The sequence below is a fragment of the Ixodes scapularis genome, unplaced genomic scaffold (genome assembly GCF_016920785.2).
Source record: "Ixodes scapularis isolate PalLabHiFi unplaced genomic scaffold, ASM1692078v2 PGA_scaffold8__174_contigs__length_109621045, whole genome shotgun sequence".
Taxonomy (NCBI): domain Eukaryota; kingdom Metazoa; phylum Arthropoda; class Arachnida; order Ixodida; family Ixodidae; genus Ixodes; species Ixodes scapularis.
The window spans coordinates 101,827,080-101,850,664 of NW_024609883.1; the positions used below are offsets into that span (position 1 = coordinate 101,827,080).

General features: G+C 46.6%; 3 protein-coding genes across 3 annotated transcripts; 2 read left to right on the forward strand and 1 right to left on the reverse strand.

Moving 5' to 3' along the window:
- Positions 1 to 1,828: 1,828 nt before the first annotated feature.
- LOC8028760 lies at positions 1,829 to 3,382 on the forward strand. Its single transcript, XM_002401418.5, has one exon. It carries the CDS (start codon positions 2,032 to 2,034, stop codon positions 2,872 to 2,874), a length of 843 nt encoding a protein of 280 aa, XP_002401462.3. The 5' UTR covers positions 1,829 to 2,031; the 3' UTR covers positions 2,875 to 3,382.
- A 391-nt stretch (positions 3,383 to 3,773) lies between these two features.
- LOC8028761 (protein LTV1 homolog) lies at positions 3,774 to 13,636 on the reverse strand. Its single transcript, XM_029966982.4, has 10 exons — positions 13,330 to 13,636; positions 13,040 to 13,207; positions 12,389 to 12,559; positions 11,797 to 11,887; positions 11,143 to 11,275; positions 9,135 to 9,339; positions 7,815 to 7,942; positions 5,630 to 5,772; positions 4,734 to 4,786; positions 3,774 to 4,130 (listed from the first exon to the last, which is right to left on the reverse strand). The coding sequence occupies exons 1-10, from the start codon at positions 13,330 to 13,332 to the stop codon at positions 3,798 to 3,800; spliced, it is 1,428 nt and encodes a 475-aa protein (XP_029822842.2). The 5' UTR covers positions 13,333 to 13,636; the 3' UTR covers positions 3,774 to 3,797.
- Positions 13,637 to 13,705: 69 nt separating this feature from the next.
- On the forward strand, positions 13,706 to 14,718 carry LOC120837425 (trichohyalin-like). Its single transcript, XM_040206764.2, has one exon. The coding sequence runs from the start codon at positions 13,888 to 13,890 to the stop codon at positions 14,716 to 14,718; it is 831 nt and encodes a 276-aa protein (XP_040062698.1). The 5' UTR covers positions 13,706 to 13,887.
- The last annotated feature ends 8,867 nt before the right edge of the window (positions 14,719 to 23,585 follow it).

A 23,585-nucleotide genomic window follows, 5' to 3' on the forward strand; every position in this document is an offset into this window, starting at 1 on the left:
TTAAAGGGGTCATGAAACGATTTTTCAACTTTTTCCTTTTTAGCTTTTGCCCTCAACTCACAAATCGTGCATTGTACCAAACAGTTCAAGAAGACGGAAAGGAGGGACTCTTTCTTGCTCGAACCCTCGTTTGTGTACCTGGACGCCACCATTCTCCCAGAAGGTTAGCCCGCCGCTCAAAACGCAAACAAAAGTTGCTTTCCTTACCCTGTTCACCCATAAGCTGAGAGTGCTGTGGAAGCTATGTGCTTGTTGGGTCAACCACACTTTTGCCACGTGATCACGCTCCTTCACGCATACCCACCTGCTGAGAACGATGTCGGATGACGAAAGGGAGACTGCTGATTGGTCCGGCAAACGCATAGCTTTTACCGCACTTTCAGCGTAGGAGTGAAGGGAATAAGTGAGGTCCGGTGTCATGTGACGTGCGTTTGCACTTTGGGTATCGCTGATCTATCGCAGTGAAAAGGCAGAGATTTTTCGAAGGGAGGGAGGTGCCAAATGGTCTGCTGTATTTCAAATTCTTGTGCCAAAAATCAGGCTTTTGGCTTTCTACCTTCTCTCTCTTGGCCCACTCGGTGCGTGACTTGGGCGGTAAAATGGCGTCTATGCATTAGCCAAAGCTACGCGTTCGAGCTGAGTGACACCAGATTGCGCGCGCTTCAAAATGCATAAAAAAAAAAAAAAAAAAAAAAAAAAAAAACGATTGGGCGGAAAAATGGCTGAGATGGTACCACTCGAGCAAAAGTGCGCGTGTGTATGAAGGCACTCTACAACCAGATGCCAAAGTTTCAGCCCGATCCGATACCTTATTCAAAAGTTGTAAGTGATTTTTTGAAAATTTCAATGGGAATGAAGCACAGTTTTGCTCGTTTTCGGTTTCTGGTACCATAGAGCCTCATGTATTCGCAAACTCCGTAGGCCGCCATTTTCTCATTGAAAGTTTCAAAAAAATCACATAACTTTTGAATAAGGTATCAGATCGGGCTGAAACTTTGGCATCTGGTTGTGACCTCTAGCGCTAGCTTTGTGCAGAGAATGAGTGTTCGGCGATGCCTGGTTTATTTTTGCAATAAAAAAAGATGTGCAATTTTTTTTTTTTTTTTTTTTTTGTGACACCTTGTATTTGGTGGTTGAATTTCGAGCTTCAAATTATGTTCTCGGTAGTTGGGCCAGTTGGGCTCTCATATTTGATGTACAAATAAAAACCTTGGCGATCATAAATACCCTACGAGAGCATCAAAAGCCGATGTTCATGCAAGAAAGTGCTTTGGGTGCGCACTGAACTTTGACAGCACCAAGGTCCTGCGGTTGGGAACGCATCATTAGCGATTCGGACGTAAAATCATTGAAACAGTCTTCACTGACAAAGGAAAAAAGAACGTCTCATCTGCATCGTTAACCCTGACAAAACGTGAAATAGAGAAAAATCAAACATGGGCAGTCACGGAACGTAGGTGCGCGTAGTGTGTGTGACTCAATCCTCATCGGCGCTCACGGTTGTAACCTTCTCTCCTTTATCTCTCCCCCGTTCTAGTGAACGCGTGAATTTTTCGCGCCCGGAAATTAACATTCGTCGTTGCTAAATCAAGGATTGTGGTCTGTGAAAGCCTGTGGTGAAAGTCCTCCGTGTTTTTCGATGTAAGCCCTGCGGCGTTGCCCTGCGGATACAAATAAATCTGCAAAAATTTTATACTTTATAAACGTTTATTAATCACAAAAAAGTAACTTGTTTTCTAAAAAAAAAAGTTAGTGTTGTTTAGCTCCTTATTTAATAGCCACACAACAAAACCGGAGTGTGGTGAGAAAAGGCAAAAGTAAAAGAAAATGGCGGAAAGCGCGTCTGCTTTTGAAAGTGCGCTACCGTAGTGTGTGTGTGTGTGATGCTTTCCTGCTTTCGCCGCGTCTCTCCACGAAATCGCAAGCTCTCGATGAAACTTTGCTTGCTGTAATCTGATATTTCGCCTCACACCGCTTGCAGACTGACCTCTTTGGTCTCTAAAACGCCCTAAAACTGAGGGCTGATGCAACATGGAATGCGGACAAACTTTACTAAAGTCCCTCGATCCCGTGAGCACGGAAATAACGTTGATCCGACTGCTCGATGAACTCCAAAGCCGTCGCTCGAGCGTTTCTGCGAACCGGTCTTGCGTCGAAGAACTTACCACCCAGGCCGCCAAGCTGCGCGAACTTCTATACTTCGAAAAACAGCGGGCCAAGGACGCCGAAGAACGCGCCGCGGGCGAGGGCGTCGGCATCAAACTGAGCCGCGAAACCCACCTACGGCCGCTACTCCTGCGGAAAACGGACCTCGGAAGCCGTCGCGCAAAGTTGGAACAGAGACTGGCGGCGCTGGAGGATCGCGTTCGCGAACTGGAGAACCAGCAAATGAAGCTTCAAAGCAAGGCCAGAGATCTGCGAGACCAGGCAGAGCGGTTGTCCAACTTGGAATCGACTCATGCATCCCTCATACGTGATCTTCAGGAGGCTGGTCGCGCGACACTGAGCGACTTCCTCAGGGCAACCAAGCGACAGCACAAAGTGGAAACCGAGGCAGTCGAGACGCTGCGAAAGCACGCTGCCCTGGTTAGAGAGAGCGAAGCGCGCGTTGTTCGAATTCAGTACTTGCTTTCAGAGAACTTGCTACTGAAGGAGAGTCTGAGAACTGCACAGACCCAACTGACCTGTTTAGAAGTTCACGACAACAGACACCAAGACTCCGAGCCACAAATTAGCTTTTGCAAAGGTGTTGTTGAAACACTTCAAGAAGATTTGGCATCTTGTCGTTGCGATTTTGAAGAGCTGCAGAGCGCTCTCAAGCAAACGGATGTCAGCGACATTGGGATACAGACAACTACCGTCCAGGGCATCTGAAGAGTCGATAAAGACATATTCAGCAGATTGTTTCTTCAATGTTTGCATTCAACAGATATAAATACAGGCAAATGTATCCAAGCAGCAGAATTCCTGTGCAGGACATCAGCGTGTGTTCAGAATGCTCAAGACCCATGACAAAAAACATTGAACTGTTCATAAACGTGCATATTTTATAAATGCCTTTGTAGCAGAAAATGTCTCGTCTATTTTTACTTTTGGCAGAAGATAGAACGTGCTGCTCTGGGGGGCTATGTTCGACAAATGTTTCGTTTCTCCTAAAGAGAAACGGAAGTGACGATATTGCGTCCGATTGGTTAGAGGCTCAAGTGATGAAAGTGTCCTCTTTCGTCATTCCAGCTTCTAACCAATCAGACCCAAAATCGTCACTTCCGTTTATTTTTAGGGGAAACGAAGCATTTGTCGAACATAGCCCTCCAGGTCTCCTTTACCAACAGGAAAATGCATGCCTGCACTGCACCTTTGACACAAAATAAAGAAAGCTTTCTCTCTTCATATTTCTTCCAGATTTATTGCTTGGAAACAAGGTTAGACATATTCGGACAGCAAGTCGTCTGCTTCATGCGCAGGGGTGGCGGTGACGTCAGGACGGCACAGAGTTCTGATTGGCTTCGGAATGATAGTAGGTAGACCTCAATATTACAGGTCTTGAGGTCTACTCACTTTTGTCTCAAGCAGCCAATAAGAGTTTGGCGTTCTGACATCATTGCAGCCCCTCTGCAAGAAGCAGACAAACTTGCACTTTGCATTGATTAGCAGGCATTTTACCACTTTTAATTGTTCATCATATTTTACTGCTTTGCATTGTTCACACTTAAGGTTAGGACAAAACCGAACCACTGCAGATGGAAAGGCCAATCCCGAACAGATTGCACTCCTTTTCAAATAAAACGCTTTAATTTTTACATCAACCGCATCGAGGTGAGGCTCTTCCTGACGTTAGCCATGGCCTTTTCCTGCCTCAACTCTTCGGCCTTAAAAGCCAGGCTGTTGGCCTTCTTCTCCTGTCTCCTCTCTTTGCGGAGCGCGCGCACTTGGGCCTTGCGTAGACGCCGCTCCTCCGGCGTTTCGTTCTTCGGGCGGATGCTGGACGCCACAGACGTCCGAGACCGAGTCTCGTCTCTGTCGTCGTTATCTCCTCCGAGCTCTTGCTCGAGCCGCTTGAGTCCTTGCCGGCTCAGGCCTCCCTTGTCCTTTACCGGAAGTCCAGTCCTTGATGACAGCTGCACCTTGTCCTGTAAACGGAAGTGAGGCAAGGTTCACTGCGGGTTTCGGAAAAGTTGAGGCAACGTCTCGCACGTCAGGACAGTTCTGGTGCTTGCAACACAGCTACTAGTACGGGATCTCAAGAGCTAGCTTTGGTACCCGTAACTAGCTCTGACTGGTGGCAACTGTTAACATACGTTTGCTCTACTGACAGTTAGCTCCTGGTTAGCTCAGTTGGTACGGCGCTCCGCTAGTCATAAAGAAGTCCAGGATCAATTCTCGGACCAGACAGATTTTTCTTTCAGCGGCTACCGGTCACCTAGAGGGCAGGAGTTGCGCTCCACTTCAAGTGGAATACAATTTACTTCTGCGTAAATATGTAAAAAGAAGTAAAAAGATTTGTATGCATTTCGTAAGCTTGAGCATGTTCAGTTCTCTTCTAAATCGCGAGCTCGGCCAGGACGATCGCATTAAAGAGCCACAGCGACTACTTGTGATGGCACTTCGACGACCCGTGAGCCAGGGACGAGGAATGGCACCGAATCAGCCCAAGGCCTTCGCAGAAATTGCATAATGGTACCTTAAACCGGAGCATTCGCCAAAAAGCACGGCAAGTCTAGCGTCATGCTCACCTTTTTGGGCTCCTTGATCAGCTTGGGGTGGTTGTACAGATTGGAGTATGTGCCTGCGGAGAGGACACAAACACAAGCTCTGTCAGGGGCTAGGTCGGACTCAGAAAACCACCTTACTCCGTTTCACGATAACTTGGCGAACTGTGGTCCACTCAACCCAATAAGAGTGTCGGAGCAAGGCACGTGACAACACTCCATGGTCAAGGCCACAGAGCCCTCCTTACCACCGCAGCAACAGCGCCGTCCGCGTGTCATTCGGTGAAACGTGGGCGTTCGCTAAAACGTCATTCGATCAAGTGAGTGCCTCCCCTTTTGAGTGATGCTTGAACCGTCGCAGCCGTGTAATCCACCGCTTCCTCTAAAATAACTGCCCTGACATTAGCACCTGCCACAGATTCGCGGGTGAATTGAGCATATGGCTGCTTCATGAACTGTTCCCAAAGAGCTCGCTACTCTAGTGGACGGCAATGTTGCGGCCGTGGACGTTCATTCGAAGTTGGTTGGTTTCACAGCAGACGACTCTCGACCAGCAGACGACAGCAGGCTCCTTCGGGCCTCGCATTTGCGCAGTGACGTGGTGTCACGCGCCTCGCTCCGACGCTCTCATTGGGTTGCGGGGCTGTATGTAGCCTCCAGTTTGCCAAGTTATTGTTCAACAAAGTATTGAATGATCAAAGCCTTTGAACAGCCTCCCCAACCTCCACGTAATATCATCTCGGCATAGGGTCAATTCGGCAATTGGTTCCCTACGTCGAGCGTCCTTCGACGCACAGACCGGACACGACGCCGAACGCCGACGCATCGCTCACGCCCAATCTGCACCCGATACGACGTCGGAATGTCAGTGCACAAACTTTGATTATTCTAGGTGTTCTTGGTAGGGCCCTCCAACTCACTGATGATGGACTCGCAGTCCCAGCGCTCCTTGCCCGGGTCGCACTCCAGCCTCACGTCCACGAGCTCGTCCTCCTCCGCTATGGACTCCATCGCCAGGGGCGCCATGTTTGCCCTCTCCTGCATCATCACCTCCTTCAGGGTGCTAAGGGATGAGACGTACCAAAAGCCGACGTTAGCGAGTCTCCGATGTTGCGCTGCCAGTCCTGTCAACGATAGAGGACTGTCAACGCCGATCGCACATGGTCTATGATTATGGTCACTGATGATGTGAGAACAGCACGGCTGCGAGTACCGGTTCCCATATGTCGAGCGCTAGAAATGGCATGAGCCATATAGTGATCTCATCTCGCCGATTAATTTTCGCTCGAAAAGTAGCTCTGCTCTTTTAAGGTATTCCCATAGTTTTTACTTATCTGTGTTCATTTGCCCTTCGTTTCGCTTTATTTATTTTTTTGCTTCCCAGCTTTTTGTAATGTAGAATAATTTCGCCACTAGGCTGCAAGCATGAGCTCTTCATTGAAGGATGCGTCTAAACTGCGCAAACTCTCGATCAGTAAGAGCAACTACCAATGATAAAGCTACAAGCTCGGGATTCTCGCCTTAAAAAGATATCACCATTAAAAGACAGGTATTTGCTCCAGGAGTCGTAATAAAAATTGTTAGGTAAGCAAGAGCTATCAAATTAATGCCGATTATCTTTTAAAGGCACGTTGAGCTTGGCTAATTCCCGAGTGAATTGAGCGACAGAAACGACAGAGTACTTGCTCTCCTGTTCTATTAAAAATGCCACAAAGTTGGCAGGCCGGCGTCGTTTTATTTCCTATCACATCAGGTCAGGGCTCAAAGTAGTCATAAAAAAATCAAATCTAAACATGTCACGTGAGTTTCCAAAAAGCGTAGAGCACGAGTTCTCTTTAAAATATATTGAGCCTCCCTCCCCACAATTTTACGTTGGCTCTCAACCTTTCCGGTGTGGGCTAACTGGCTCCCATACTCAAACGAGTTTGCGACCACTGCTTTAGAGGCTGACTTGCAAGTTTTACTCGCATCGCTCCCCGTTCGTCCGCCCCCCAGCCGGGACTTTCCGCCGAGCCTCCCTGCATGTCACTTTCGAGGGCTCTCTTCCCTTCCTCATCAGCAAAAACACAAAAAGAGAAAGATGCCCAGCCTTGTCGGAGAGGGTGCTGCGGATCGATATTTAACGGTACACCTGCAACCAAAACGACCACCCAACGTATACGACCATACCGCATAGCGAGCAACCAAACAGTGGAATTCCATGCCCACTGTCGACTACAGGCAATGATAGGACCTGGCACCTGAATTACTTGTCTCAAATGAACACGAGGTAAAGTTACCCGTACTTCTTTATATTTTCGTTTTTGTCAGACCAGTTTCATGGTTTCTGATGCGAGGTTTTGCATGAAAAAAGTCAGTACTTCTATTTTAGAGCGCAGCTCCTAGGCGCCCGTTTCCGGCTTGAGCGGCGTCACCGTCGGTGTAACTGCGCGGTGCATTATAAGAAATGTCCCATAATGCACTGCATGGGGGGGAGGAGGAGGGGGAGGAAAACGAAAGAGAGGGGAGGAGGAGAACGAGGGAGAGGAGAGGAGGGGGAGGAAGAGGAGAGGAGGGGTTGTCCCCCCCCTCCTTCAGTACCCTTCCCTCCTTCACCTCAAGAGCTGCACTCCAACTTGGCATTACAGGGTGTTGTAGCGTTTTTCATTTTTTCCAAAAGGTATTTGTTCTTGTCATTATTGCAACGTTTTGCGAGCCACCACCACCCATTTGATGACGAGGATGATGACGATACTACTGCTACTGCTAATATTTATTGGCTCAGGAGAGCCACGACACCGCAGAAAGGCAAGAGCTTGTACAGAGGCCTACGGTGCCGCATCTACAGTTGGTGACAGATAAAGAGTTCGGGGAAAGCTCCTCCCATCTCTTTCCACTTCAGCGGAGCAAACGCTGGACAGGAGATGCTATTGGACGAAGAGAAGAGCCGACTTGGCACCGTTTTGGTCACCCTCTCTTTTCCCCCCAATAGCGTCTCTTGGCCTTGGTCATCAATGGGGGTGTGTCCCTCCGCACTTCTGGCTTCACCTCCGGTGTCATGTCACCTCCAGAAGCTTCCTACCTCCATGATTCAAGGTCTCCTTGCACAAAAGGGCAAGCACTCACGGGAGCCGCGTCTTCCGCTGGTATTCCTCCACGATCTGCTTCATGATCTCGCTGTCCGGCTGAAGGCAGCCCTCAATCTCCTCGCCGTCTAGGGCCCCGAGTTCGAGGTCGTCGTACTGCTCAAACAACTGCAGACAGCACACTTGTGTAAATTACTTTAGAAATGCAATTTATATAGAATTACGACTACTTCGCTCTAAAGTAGTTAATTACAACTATAATTACTAGCGCACAAAAAGAAAGAAATTAGAATTGTGAATCACTGCAGAAAACTAATACAATTACTTTACTTTGAGAGCTACCCAATATTGAAACTGTTAATGTGATGGTGTTTTTGAGCACTGACATGTATCTGTCCATTTCTCTTTTTTTGCGGTTGACTATTCAGTAAATTAAATTTCATATTCATCCAATCTTGTGCCTGTTTCACCTACTTTATTACTCGTTTGAGAGGGATCTCCAAGTATGATACGAGTCAGTTGTTCAATTATTTTGCAACACTACCAAGATCACTGGTGTTCTTTTTATCTTGGCGGTTGTAAATACAATCTATTCATGCTAATAGGCACTAAAAGAATCTAATGAAGGCTCAATTCTTAATCATTCTGAAAATCCTATCATGATATGAGTCATGACAAGATATTCAATGAACAGATTCCAATCTATCATTCTGATTTTTTTTCTCTCCAGTATAACAACAAAAAACAGCTTTATGTGATGATCTATGCCCTCAATCGGTGCTGTGGCGTTGACAATTGCTCAGCTGTGTGTCAATGGTCAGTGCCCCGGCGCGACCTTGGCACTCTCAAAGCACCATAAGTTGACAAAAAGCGGATGAGGCAGGCGTTTGATGTATTTTCACATGTCGGCGATTCTCTAGAGTGAAGCTGCGGCATGACAAAATTCAAAAAGTTGTTGTAATTGTAACTCAAGTCTCGCAATTACTGTGGCATAAAAAGCAGTTAAATTACAACTACAATTACTCTCCAACGAAAGTAATTTATTACATTAAGAATTATCCAGGAAAAGAAATAAAATTTACTGTAACTGAATTACTGCTCAAGTATGGCAAACGGGAGTATCGCCACATTATGACTATATGCGACTGCATCCCCGCAAGTGCAACAAAGTCCTCCCTCCTTCGGTCACGTTATGAGACACTAGAGGGGCTTTCATAGTCGCAGTCCAGTAGTCAAGGATGCGTGTAAAAGACGACTCGTGTTTCCGCGGCGTAGCAAGGACTTGGCACTATTCCGCCGTCGCAGCGAAGCACAAAACGCGGAAAAAGATGACGCGCGACCAACACGATCGTGAGCGGACCTGTTCGAAGCGCTCATCCAGCGTCTTGAGGCCCTCGGTCCTCCGGATGACCGACGAAGACATGGAGTAGTTGGTGAACCTCGAGCGGACCTCTTCCTCCGCAAAGGAGAAGCCACCCTCGCTTCCGTCGTCGCTTCCCACCTCTTCCTCGTCGTCCGTGACGTAGTCGTCGGAGTTGTCGTCTTCCATGGCACCTTCGTCGATCCTGCGTGAGCGCCCAACGGTGGATTTCTTGAGCATTTGAGGAAAGAAATCTGGGAGTCTTCAATGACGCGGGGTTTCCCATATCAAAACAGTAATTTCACATCTCGCATGAAAGCATGTGCAATTGTGACTGAAACGCAGAAACACGTCGATTCGAGGCAACTTTGAATGTGCAGTCGTGCGGTTCTCTCGTTTTGGTCGGACTTTGTTTGGAAAGAGTGTGCCGGACTTTGCACAATAAAGAGTGTCTATTCTCTCTCAACAAACGTGTACCCTGAGGCAAAAAAAACAACATTTGGGTGGTATCCTGACAATATAACATAGCGGTTTGTGTGAAAATCATTATTATTAGTTTGGGCTGTTAGTTTTACTTGAACCCCGATCGGAAACTAGTCTCGAATGCTGACAGCGATCACAGTGCTAACCCTGAATGTGTCGGTTCCGAATGACTGGTGGTATGCCTTGTTGGTACCTGGCATCAAATGGAGGCAACAATGTGTGCCCCAGTGCTGACACATAATAGCTTTGTGGGATTTGCCTGCACATCCTGCACCGGTGCAGAAAAGTGTAAGGCAGTGAACTTCCAGTATGTGTATTGAGATACGACCGGAAGTGCACCGCCCTACACTTTTCTGCACCGGTGCAGATGATGCAGGCAAATCGAATGAAGCTATCGTAAGGTTCTGAGAGAACGCCCACCCCCGAGAGATCGCCCATCCCATTTTTTGGGCTGCACACCTGTAACTTAAAAATTCAGAAAAATCGCCCACCCCACAATTCCTACTGAATATTGATCACGCTATATCCGAAGGGAATGGGATTAATCACGCTATCTGCGGTATCGGTGTGTGTGACAAGCGTGTTCGCCGTGGGTTCTCCCGCGATTATCGCACCACGACACATGAATCTGCTGCGTCCGCAATCTGCAGTATCTGTTCCCGTGACATGCATGTTTGTAGTCGGTTCCTACGCTTTTGTCCGCAATCTGCACGCTCAGTATCGGTTACCATGACACGAGAGTTTATAGCAGATTCTCACGCATTTATCGCACTGTGAAGCGCGAATGTGCTGTGTCCGCGTTCTGCGGTATCCGTTCTCACGACAGGGAAGTTTGTAGCGAATTCCCACATACTTAATGCACCGCGAGACTCAGAATTTTCGTGTCCGCAATCTGTGGTATCAGGTACCATTTCACATATTTTGTAATGGCAGCCCATCCTCCTACCCCCTCCATGCTTATCACCAATCCTTTTTGTAAAATTTTGCTGTTGCATCTTCAAACATTGCCCCCCCCCCCCCCCCCCCCCCTTTATCATCATTCATCTTTTCAATTTGGGAGGGCGTTCTTTCGGAACTTTACGGTAGTCATCTGCCCTAGGCATACCCCTTAAAGTTTACGTCCAGTTAGCAAAGACACTATTGCCATTAGATAAATGATCCTCCAGGGATCAAAACCGTGTTTATATTGAACGGTTTTCATTATTTGGCTGTCACTATTTCCTATCTGAACAAATGAGAAGTCAACGAGCTGATTTATACGTAGCTACTGATTTATTTAAAGTCACCTTCAAGAAAAACTAAAGTAGGGCTTTGAAGCATATTTGTACATCTAAGCATGAACTTACAATAAAACAAAAAAAAAAAGACTATTAAAATAAAAGTGTCGTTAAAACGGAAAATAAAAGAAACCTTTACTAAACACACAAACAAGTAGAAAAAAAAATCGGCCCAAAATTACGCATATCATTGCACAAAACATATGACCCCATCTGCAGTTTTATAACTAGGTGCCACCATGCCTCACCCTTCAATGCCTTCTTGGGCCGGCCCATCTGCAAGCTTCACAAAGTCGTCCTCCAGTTCATTGTCTTCGTCTTCGAAGTCGAAGTCGTCGTCCAACGCAGCCACGACATCGGGATCCCAATCGGGTCTCGGACCTGCAAGGGAAGCGCAGCAACGGTAAAAGAAAAAACACTGCCAAAGAGGGAACCCTGCCATTAGACGGTGTCCGTCCTCATGAACATTTTATCCAGCAATGTTTCAGCGAATGGCCGCTGTCATTTTAGGAAACAACGTTACCATGCAGTAAAAAGCGAAGTTCTGGCGCGGCAAGATGTACTACACTCGGCGTCTACAATTTTGTGCTACGTTGCCAAGGCTAGTAGCTTCCACATTGTTCTGTCAAAGCTTGTTGCATGAGCAGATACAAATGAGATGCATGATGAAGCCTCATGCTCTTGTAATAGGCGGGGCTGTAGTGCCATGAAAACAATGCCAGCTTTGACAATGCAGCCAAAATAGTTGACGCAGACTATAGGTGTGAATGCAGAGAAATTTCGACTGCTACTTCACCATTGTTCGCAATCATGTTCGAGCTGCTCAGATTCAATCAATCGAAGTGGGCTAAACTCGTTTTCTAGTGAAATTGTGTTTGCCGAGGTGCGGTCAACTGACTCACCAACTTGTGGGGCGACCTTGTTCAACAAGCCCTCTTTCTCTTCCACGTTTGATTGGAACACAGAAGAGGGTAGTCGGATGTTCTTCTTGTCCTGAAAAGGGGCATTCAGAATGTATTTTAGAGCAACTCACAAGAACCAAAATAACTAAATAACACTGGAGATAAGGTTCCACAGATAATGGGGCAGACGTTGGAATGCCAGCACATACCCATTTCACAAGGACATTGGCACCAAGCGTTTCAAAGGCAAGCCTACGACTTTATGGTTCAGATTCATCCGACAGACACCGAGAATTCTGAGTTTTAACTCCTTTGGGGACATATTAACTATGGTCCAATATGCCATCGGATAGTGAACAGATGCCAGACACACAGGTCCATACATATTCTGACATCTAATATGTCACAGTTAACTCGTTTGGTTATGTAAGTGGCTTAGTCCCATCCGAGTTCTGTTCAGAAGACTGCAAGGGGGAGTGTGTGTGCATCTGCGGAAAAAGCAGGCTTGCCTGAAGCACACAGAGGATGCACCAGTGGTAAGATATGTCTAGTATTCTAAACAAGTGTGCCATGTGAAGGTGGAACGACTCACGGTTGGCACGCTTCCAGAGGCGTCGTCTGTAACCCGAACCCTCTGAATGACGGGTTCCCAGTCTGCCACACGGTTGACATCCTTCAGGTGTTGAAGATAGTTGTAGTCGTCGTCGAAGTAGATGCCATATTTACGCTGCTCCTCCTTCCGCTTTTCGAGCGGGGCCTTTCCCTGCGATCAGGGTGTAAAAACGTCAGGCTCGAGGTGAATCTTAGGCTTAACCGAAGGTCAAGGTGCGGTGCCTGGAACGTGCCTCAAACTGGCGTGTTTACTGCGTCCCAAGACGTGGTTCCCCGATTCCACCCGATAACGCCATGGGAGTGTCATGTTGCCGCCAGCCGCGGTGCTGGCGGTGTCGGAGCAGTGGTGGTGAATGTGGCAGACGACAACGACACTTGTGTTTGCTCGTGCTTTTTGCTGGAACTTCTACGACCAACCACGAGGATCGCGACGTCGGAGAGCATAACACTTCAGTTTTTATGACGTCATTTGTTTTGCCATTTCGGGAGCACTTTCGATGCATGGGCGGAATAGGACGCTAAACACGCCAGTCGGAGACGCGTTTCAGGCTCCGTAACCGCAGGTTTGGGTCACGTTAGGTTTAGTTAGGGTTGCGGAAATGACGTGCACCGATTGGTCGACGCTACTCACGTGGCTCGACAGATCGTCGGTCTGCAGCGGCCTTCCAGTTCGCTTTTCGAGGAGGACATGCTTGGGCGCTGTTTCGTCGGCTTGCAGCGGATCTTTCTGGCTACGGTGGACTAGTTGGAAAGTGACGGCGTTCTTCTTGTCGATGAACTTCTTGCGTTTTCCTCCGGGCTGTTTTAGGAGAGACGATGTTTTTGTAATGATGCATGGGCAAGCCCGTCGGGGCGCGCAGACGTGACATGAAGCTCGCGCCTTACGGAATCCACCGCCGATTGATTGAAGGCATCACTTACCATTGTCGGTGAATAAATTAAATTGCTCCTGTGACGCTAAAAGAAGTTTGTTTTCAGTATGATCACGCTATGATCGAGAAGCAAGCCATTGCGGGCGCCGTATTGCGTACGAAAGGCTCTGGTTCTGTTCAAGTGTTCGATCCACGTCAAGACGCACGCGGCGTCCTCGGAGTCCTCAAGCGCTCTCGTAACATTTCAAGCCACAAGCCACTTGTAATCGGAAATGTATGACGTCATGCATAAGCACTCGCTCGAAGGTGTTCACAAAATGTGGACAATTAAACGCACCCACTACAACCCCGGAAGCGGAAATTTGCGTGTGTCTGGTGTCTCCCTCTGCCGGTGAGATATGAGCCGATGTGCGTCGTCTGCTAACTCGTCGGCATCCACATTCCAACGCTGTCTTGGTACCCGACGCATTGAGGCGCATTGATTTTACCCAGAAGTTCTAATTTTTCACTTAGCACTTGTTTGACTGTTACGTAGTACGCTGATCATTTTCATAGCACCAGCAAACGACCATACTGCCTGTAACGAACATCGTAAACATCGAGCAAAATGTCGACACAAAACGACTGTATCCAGTGCGCAACAACCGAACGGGCGCTCATGTACGCTATAGAAGAGCTTAAATTGCGTCGACAGCGGGACTCAGAGTACGAGACACAGCTCAGTGACCTGGAATCCACGATACAACGCCTCCAGAGTGAAGTGGAAGCCGAAAAGCAGCGAGTTTTGAAAACGTGCGAAAATGCCGAGAAGGAACGGGCCGCCATCTTGGAGTCCCTCGACCGTGAAAAATCACTCCTCGAATCGGAAATAGCAGAGTGCGAAGACGATTTTCGACGCTTGGCGCGGACAGAAGACATCCTACGCCAGAAATGTGATGCCTTGACAGTGGAAAACGCGAGGCTAGAACACCAAGCGGCGGATCTTGAGCAAGAGGTCGACCGCCTGACTCAGCTGGAATCGAACCGCGCAGCGAGTGCTTTTGGGCTTCGCAAACTTCTCCAGGAAAGCCGATTTGAAACACGCCAGCTGGAACAAGAGCAGCGACAAGTGCACGTAGGGACGCGCCAAACTCAGCAGCAAAACGAAGCCCTTCTATTGGAGGAACAGGACCAGATGATGCGAACACGTGATATCGAAAGCGAGAACGACGCCATCAGACTTTCTCTCGTGGAGACCAAGGCAAAGCTTGCTTGCAAGCAGCTTGACGAGGCATGTTCGATGAATCCACCAGCCTGTGAAACATTTGGGCAGATGCAAGTACGGGCTCTGCGAGAAGAGATCTCCAAGGTTCGGAGTGACTACTTGATCTTGCTTAATCAAGTTGGAACAGGCATGTGTGCTAGCGTCAAGGTTCAGACGGACACCATTGACCCCTGAAACAAACTTCGTTCACAGACATCTGTATCTCGTTCAGTTTATTTAATAAACATGTTAATCTTTAAAAATTGAAACTGTCTTAATAGGTTTTTAAAATTTTATTTTAGTGTTTGCTAGCAGCCAAATGGAATGGGCAGCAGTGCACTGCCCTTAGCAGAAGATGCAGAGGAGAAAAATCAAGCCAAACTGTCTTTGTCAGTCAGCAATGCTTTGCAGGTCTATCGGAGCCGTGTCATTCGGCAGGTGGCCCGCACATCGGTGTAAAAAGTTTCCCGACACTTGAAGGTCTGCCCAGATAGTACAAGAAACCTTAGAGTCATCAACAACTCTGTACAATCAACATAACCACGCACAACTAGACCGAGGTCCGCGAGAAAATAATTTTGTCAGAGCGACGGCGACCAATTTATCTCTCATACAAAACTTCGTATAAACTCACGTTGGATATTTTCGATTAAATGACCATGTGACATCGTGACAGAGTTCAATACGACAGATGCCAGAGTTTGCCATACAAGAGACGTTTATTAGGTCTGTGCGTTCTTTGCCTGAGTCAACTCTTCTTGCAGTGGTGGCTGCTTCCACTGAGCACTTGGGCCAATGTTTGGCACAAAGATGCAGCTGGAAAAAAAAAAAAAAAGATATTGTGACGGAAAAAGTTTTGCACGAAGGAACCTCCTGATAAACTGAACTACTGTTTTGTTTTAACGAATGACAATTGACGAGGCAACGAATAACTAAAGGTAGCTAAACGTTTAATGGGGCTAACGTCTGCCCAAAACAATATGGAAGAAGGCTAGCGTCGCTCGCTGGCGAAACGACGCAACCGTGAAAAAACATAAATAAAATATCTCGTTGCCATGGCACGCCATACCATGGCAACGAAATATTTTATTTTATGTCTTTTCACAGTTGCGTTGTTTCGCTAGCGAACGACGTTAGAACGTTCGGCGCATAGAACATGACGGCAAGGTTCTTGAACTTACGAGAACGCTAAAATTAAAACGATAAATCAAAGAAGCGTCCGCTCCCAGGAATCGAACCTCGGGCTTCCACGCGAAAGGCCAAGCACGGTAACTCGGCGACGCGCGTGGCACTATCAAGTTGGCTTCTACGTATAGTGGACTTTGAGTTCGAAGCGAATTCGAAGCGAATAGTGGTTTTTAGCCGAATATTTTCAAATCAAATATCGTACGGTTTCTCCAAGGTTACTCACTACTGTGCACCGTGCTAAAACGAAAATTCAACTGAACTGAACAGATAGTGGGTAGACCTCAGTGCTAGCTGCCTTGAGGTCTACCCACTATCCTTCCAATCAGAGCCAATCAGAGCTCTGCCTTCTGACGTTCCGGATATAACTATATGAAATATAGCATGTAAACGGCGGATTTGTCGCTGCTGTTCTAATCGAGGGGATTTATAAATCTGCTTGCTATAGACCCGTGTCCGAAATCCTAGCCCCCAACGATAAAAATGGCAAATAATAATCTCAAACGCAGGCTTTTGTTGTGAAGAGAGGTGCTGGGCATTAAACAATATTTTTGCTTTTTACAGAACTCTTGGCATCGGCGATGTCCTTAGAGCCTCGTGACTATGCATTTCTGACGTTCTTGCGCTGTGCGAGGGTTTCTAAAAAAACGAAATCTTGCAAAAAGCGCAGCCCTTCTACTGTGATAAAAGCAACAACGGAAACGGCTTGGCATAGCAAGAGTAACAATTTAATTAAACGTTTCGCTTCCCATGCGGGAGGCATCTTTAGTGAGGCAAAGAGCAAAATGGGCAAAAAGCATTCTGCTCTTTGCCTTACTGAAGATTCCTCTCGCATGGGAGGCCAAACGTTTAATTAAATTGTTATTCTTGTTATGTGAAGCCGTTTTCGCTATTGCTTTTACCGTGCCTTCGCCCGGCTTCTGGAGTACATTTGCAATCCCTACTGTGCCATGGCATAAACAAACATGGCGGTGGCCATGGAACACGGCAGACACTGGTCTAGTTTTCTTCTATTTTAATCTTAACATAAAGAAACACGTATATGAACGCGGGCTGTCAAGACATCGCTGCCTAACAGAACTCTCGCTGAGTGTGCATATCACCGAGTACCTTTCCAACGCGGAAAAGCAAAGCGCGCGGAGCCCGCGAGCTCCGCGGGCATTGCTTCTCCGCAGTACGCAAGTGCTCGATGAGAAGCGCACTCAACGGGGCTAACCCGCCGCGATCAACATTTCGAAAAGTACGAATATCACAGTTCACCTCGAAGCGAATATCAAATAGCCTATTATTCGAAACACTGCTACTATCACTAGGTATTTTTCGGTAGGTTTTTGAGATGGTGCAGCTGCTTCGACGAGTTACGGGACCACGTCAAAACAGAGCTCCAGACCTTCAGTCGTGTCTGACCCGACACAGGCTGCGTTTCAACGTTACGCGGAACGTTTTTTGCTGTTGTTTGTTTTACAATTGATCTATCAGAGAAACACGGAAGAGGTTTCAACCTTCGTCTTTTTAGAACTTGATCTGCTTGCTTCGCGAGCCCTAAACAATATCCCCCCAAATATCCGCGACGGCCTCCGTTTTGAATTCTGGCGTAGATGGGTTGAGGAAAACTACCAAGTCACTTTATTTTCCGTTTGGAACGTGCTAGAATTGAAGTAGTTTGTGGCACTGGTTCTATTTCCCCCCCTCCGTCTCTCCTTTTTTTTATTGTAGTTAGCTTAATCGATTCACTTTATTCGTTGCCCCTCCCCCCCCCCCCCCCCCCTTACGTCATATTTCAATATGGCAACCGTCACCGTACAGTGGCACATCGACGTTATCACAGTGAGATGGAGAAAAGACACAGATTGAAAACGAGCACCAATCAAAGCGTAATGAATTTTCCTGGAGAAAGAAAAGGTATTACAGCTGATAAGATCTTATCTGGAGCATCGAACGCAATAAGTTTATATCAATGGACATTCCTCGCTACACCCAATACACTTCCTCCAATAAACTACCACAGGGTAGTATATTGGGCCCCTTCCTCTTTAATATATACGTGAATGATATAGTCAATATTAATGCGAGCGAAAAATTTGTAAACTATGCTGATGACACGAGCACACTGTTTTCTGCAGATAATACTGATCTGTTATTCGATATGGAAAATCTTGCACTGTCTAGGTTACAAACGTGGAGTCATATAACAACGCGTTACAAATAAATGTGAATAAAATAAAAGCCATGCTTTTTTGTTCTAAAAATAAACTCGTTACCATTACCAAGGACATAATTTTGAATTTAACCAAAATCGAGACTGTGAATTGTTTTAAACTCTTAGGTGTCACCTTTTTTGAAAACATGTCGTGGGAAAGTCATAAAAACTTTCTCATTCTAAAGCTATCCCAAATTGCGGGCATGTTAAATCGTCATCGTTATATTTTACCAACAAGCGTTAAATTAATAATATATAATACTCTATTTTTTTCTCGCTTAAATTATTGCCATTTAGTTTGGGGAAAAACAACTTTAACAAATGTAAAAAAAAAAAAAAAAAATTCATGTATCGCAAAAAAAAAAAAAAAAAAAAAAAGAAAGCACCGAGGGCTATAGTTGTCATCTCGTAGGATTTTCCCACAGCTGGCTTATTTCAGAATTTTCGCATCATAAACGTGCATACATTATATGATTATATAGCTTAGCACTAGCCTCAAAGTAGAGCAACTTAAAGACAAATTTTTTAACAGATCTTGGACGCTTATCAAAAAAATGTTCATAGTTACCCTACCCGTGGTGCTGAATGCTGGGAGGTGGCTACACCAAGAACGAACTATGGCAAACAAATGCTTAAATACACTATCGCAAATCTGCTCAATTTGTATATGGCTAAAAGTATGGATTGGGATAAGTTATGTCTAAGAGAAGTAAGATCACCCTTTTTCTCCAGCACCTAGAGGTAGTTGCCTTTCTTTGTATTCTTTGTGCCTAGTTTTTGTATGATTTCATCTCTGCTGTCCGTCATGCACCAATGTAAAAAAAAAGAAATCTAAAATTTGCGCTTAAAATGTTGTGATGGCGACAATCTTTGTACGATTTTTCTTTTCTCTTGATTACTGTTTTTTGCCGGCTCTGTTGCTGCTTTCTGTAGGCGGTCAGGAACCCGTCAAGCTGTACCTGACAGCTTTTTTCCCTGATCGCCACCATCTTAAGGTGGAAATAAAGATCATTATTACATTCGCAGGTCTCGATAATTTTACGGGGTGTTTCCAAGTGCAATTGGGGCGTAAACAATTCGTATAAAAAAAGCCCAACAAACTGAGTGGAATGAAACTTTTCTGAAAGTTGTCTTTAGGTTGTGCGTTTATCACGCCCACATTTCATAAGTGTGGGTTTCAGGGGGAAAAAATGCAAGTCTAAAAAATCTTGTTTCTTTCTGCGCACAAAAAAAAAAAAAAAAAAAAAAACGGTAAAAATAAATAACTGCTTACTAGACGGACTTGCTCACAGATGGCTAAATTGCCGTATAGGTTACGTGACATCAGGGTCAGGTGACGTCGATCTCCCCGTTAAACTTAGCAGGGAACTGAATTGATCTGTACGTCACGGGACGTTAATTTTCCCGCTTAATTTAGCGTGAAAATCGACCTCACGTGACCTCATGTCACGTGACCTATACACCAATTGAACTTCCCCGCTAAATGTAGCAGAGAAACTGAATTCCCATAACGCAACACTGCGCGCATTGCATTATGGGACGCCGCAGGCCTATACACCTATTGAGTTTCTCCGCTAAATTTGGCAGACAAACTGAATTGGTGTATAGGTCTGTGACGTCCCATAATGCAACACTACGCGCGTTGCATTATGCGACGCTACAGGCCTATACACCATTTTAGCTTCCCCGCTAAATATAGCGGGGAAACTGGATTGATGTGTAGGCCTATGACGTCCCATAATGCAACACTGCACGCGTTGCATTGTGGGACGTCACCGGCCACGGGTTCACGAAATCCTTAGCAACTAGCCAAATAACGTTTTACGTTAAAAGGGCGGTGTTGGAGGTGTTAGCCGGACGCACTTGAGTGCATCATTGTGCCGATCTCGGAGTGGCAGCTGCTGCAGGCGGACGACGCGAGCGTGGACGCCGACGCGTCCGCGTCGTCATCGTCGTCCTGCGAGTAGCTGTCCGAGGAGGCGGTCGAGGAGCAGCAGCGAGTGCAGTCTCTCGTGGCGCGCACCTGACCGCAGTCCGGACACCTGGGTCGGCTGGGACCCCTGCACCGGCAGGGCCCTCCGGCCGCGGTGGCGTCGGCGGAACCCGCGCTGGTCGTGGCGGCCGTGCGCGGAAGACTCATCTGCATGCGCACGTGGGCTTCGAAGGACGTCGTGGTGGTGTTGTTGGAGTCTGGTGGCCGCTGGGGTGCACCGTTCCTGGAACAAGAGGCCGCGGGGACCGCGAGCCATTTCCGTACGCACGAAGAAAGAACCCTGTTTTTAGCCCCACGTCAATAAACTATCACAGGAAGCTCAAACTCCGTGAGGATGTGGCGTTATCGGTTGGAATGGGGCGCCAAAGTTTGGGAGTATGACGTTACCTGAATCAAAAAATAAGAGAAACTAATAGCGAGTTCGTTTCACGGCACTCGTGCCCACGCGTGCCCACTCGCAGCGTGGAACGGGTTCGTTTCGGCCGGCGCTCCACGAGTGGTTGCACTCTCCGAGTTCGTTTCAGCGCTGGCACCCCACGCGTGCGTGCACTCGCTGCACCGAGAAAATCGGGAGTGCGCCAAAATGCAATCCCGTCATGCCTCGCTCCGGCGGGGCCGGCGAGGAGCGAGAGCAGGCGACGAGGGTTCGTCTGCTACGATGTGTCGCGGAACCGAACGGGAAAAAAAAAGTAGATTTTCTGATAGAAATCGCGTCCCGCGGGCTACGAAATCAAGCGCGAGCTTGAATTGTGAGTGTCTGCTATTTCACGAAGGAAGCAATTGACAACCCGTGATTTATTTGCAGGTTTTAAATCGCTCTGTTGCCGCACAAACGCTGAAATATACCAGTGTGTAAAGAAATGCTCAGAACCAACGCAACAGCGGCCCCCGAGATGTTTATCACCATCCGTGTGCGGGTGAAAAATTTAACATTTGTCGATAAAACTCCTCCAGCAGAAACCTCTGACTGCCCAATAAGCATCAGAGAAAGCTAAAGTGCTGACTTTACCCGAGGATTAAGCAACATCATCATGTTTAACATTTACCTACGCAGCGAACTTGCACCGTCGTATTTTGTTCGAGAAAGCTCTCGTTCTCGACACCCTCACCAAGGCTAATATCTAATCCACCTATGATGACGATCCAAATCGAAAGTCCCAGTTTTGCTGGATATTCCAACAGGCTAGTTTTAAGCCGTACCCTTTCAGTGGTTCACGCATAATATCATGCTCAAACGGATCAAGCTTCTGCTCGGACAGCATCATCAGTTTTCTTCAGTGTAAACGGTTATAAAGATTGAAAGATCGCAACCAGCTGCTTTGGTTGCGGTATATCTACGCCGTCTGTAACTATCTCTACGGCAGCCGAGCTGCTTGAAGACATCGCAACTATAAACTACAGGTTGCAGTTGCCAACGTTTGTAGATAAACGTTGGTAGCGACTGCAATCTCGCATGCACGCATCACTCGGAACAGAAAGGTGCTAGTTTCGGTTTGAAGTCGGTACCTTTTCTACAACATAGATGGCGGCAGCATCAGTATTCTGCACACGGTGCATTTGGCGAGTTCGTTTGAGTCCAGTTTTCCGTGCAACACTCTGTGAGTGCGATGCATTCTGGGAGAGAACTCGAACGGTGCCAGTGCGTGTGAAACGAACTCGCTATAAATTTGTTAATGAACTGACATCCGCCTAAGCCTTGTAATGTCAAAACAAAAACTGACATTGTGGACGGATGTGACAGTTATATGAAGAATACTTGGCAGCAAGAAGTATTTATGCACAATGCAATGATTGGCTGTATATGTGTTCTGCGGGAAAGCAGACGCAAGGGTCTTGTTCATAAATAGTGCGGCTATTACTCGAGTAAATACGGTAGCATCGAAATATATTACATTACAGGAAACAAAAAGAGAGGCATCTTCTCTAATCTAGTCCAAGATTGGTAGAGCAGGTACCCTAAACTCGTCAAACAGAAAGTTGGAGCCGAAAGTTTGTGAAGCGTGCCGATCGGATGTCGGCGAAAAAAGCGCGAAGTCATCGTCCATGATAGGCCAATCGGTCCGCTTTGTCAACTTCGGCCCCAACTTTGTGTTTGACGAGTTTAGAGGCCCTGGAGTGCAGTGGATGATGGAGGTAAATCAAAACGATAGGAATCCAGCAAAAAGTTTTTGGGAGCACATTAATGCACAGGAGAAAAAAACAGACGGGTTCCATTGTTTATTTACCACAGACGAGGGAATAAGTGTAGAGGGCGAGGAGACAAGGGAATTTATTAGACGAACATTCGAGGCAACATTCGCAGAACCGAACGAGATTGGGCAGAACACAGACAGCAACACGGCACAAGACGAGAACACTAACGAGACAATTGAGCCGACAAGAGGTGAATGGGACAAAGCAAAAAGCAGAGTAGCTGCTGGAACGGTGAGAGGGCTAGGAGGCATAGGAATGAGACTTGTCAAGACACTAGAAGCATAAAGCAAATTAAAGTTATGACAAGCAACTGATCATATAAAAATGGAGGCAGAGGTACCCGTTGATTGGAGACTAAGAAGAATGAGATTACTATATAAAGACAAGGAAAATAAAGATAGCATTAAATCATACCACCCAATAAGAGTAACTTCGGTCTTGTACAGACTAGCGATATACGAAGTAAAAAGAATGAAAGAATGGGCAGAAAACATTTTAGGTGAGCTACAGAACGGGTTCCGAAGAGATGGAGGATTAGATGATAACTTATTCGTAATCTTTCCATGTATAAATGTGGCACGGATGAGTAAAAAAACATTATGAATAACATTTCTAGAAATAAAGGGGCGTACGACAATGCAAGTGAAAAAGAACTCTGGCTACTGCTGAGACAGTCTAGCTTAGATGCACACTTGATTTGGCTTTTACAACAGGTGTACACAAATATTAAGGTTTTTATAACGTGGGAAGAGGAAAATAACAGAATCGGCAGAAATAAAAAAGAGGACTCAGACAGGGTTGTCCCCTATCACCTCGCCGTTTTATGATTCACCTAAGAAGAATGGAAAATAAATGAGAAGAGTGCAATTGAGGTTTTAATGTGTTATGTATAGAGAGGGCGAAAAGTAAACCAAGTTATCCCAGGAATGCACTACGCAGACGACATTGTATTGTTAGCAGATAGCCGGGGTAGGTTACAAAAGCTGATTAAGGTCTGTTGAGAGAAAGGAGACTCTATGGGCCTGAAATTCAGTAGCGACAAGTCGGGAATAATGCTTTATAACGATGAGCAGGGGGACCCGCTGAAAATTCAAGACGTTTTAATACAATACGTAGAGAAGTATAAATGAAGAAAACAATATTTAAAAGAACAAAAAAATATGCTAAAAAGAGGGGAAAGGAATGCAGCAATGATGAAGCATAGGGCTGTACGGAATTACAATGGATATAAAGTTGTTAGGGGAATTTGGAAAGGAGTCATGGTGCCGCGGTTGTCTTTTGGCAATGCGGTATCATGCATGAAATTTGAGGTCCAGTCGAGCTTAGGGACTCGGCAGAGAAGCAAGGGCAGACTAGCACTGGGGGCGCATGGGAATACACCAAATGAAGGAGTGCAGGGAGACATGGACTGGACATGTTTTGAGGCCAGAGAGGCGATCAGTAAGTTGAAATTTGAACAAAGACTGGACACAGTTGATACACGATGCGCGA

What these genes read in the sequence shown, in the direction of transcription:
- LOC8028760 (XM_002401418.5), top strand. Translation starts at nt 2,032, where the DNA reads ATGGAATGCGGACAAACTTTACTAAAGTCCCTCGATCCCGTGAGCACG.
- LOC8028761 (XM_029966982.4), bottom strand. An exon ending in CCTCTGGAAGCGTGCCAACC is followed by an intron (nt 11,888 to 12,388) that starts GTGAGTCGTTCC and finishes GCCCCTTTTCAG; the next exon opens with GACAAGAAGAACATCCGACT. An exon ending in TGATCAAGGAGCCCAAAAAG is followed by an intron (nt 4,131 to 4,733) that starts GTGAGCATGACG and finishes TTCCGTTTACAG; the next exon opens with GACAAGGTGCAGCTGTCATC.
- LOC120837425 (XM_040206764.2), top strand. Translation starts at nt 13,888, where the DNA reads ATGTCGACACAAAACGACTGTATCCAGTGCGCAACAACCGAACGGGCG.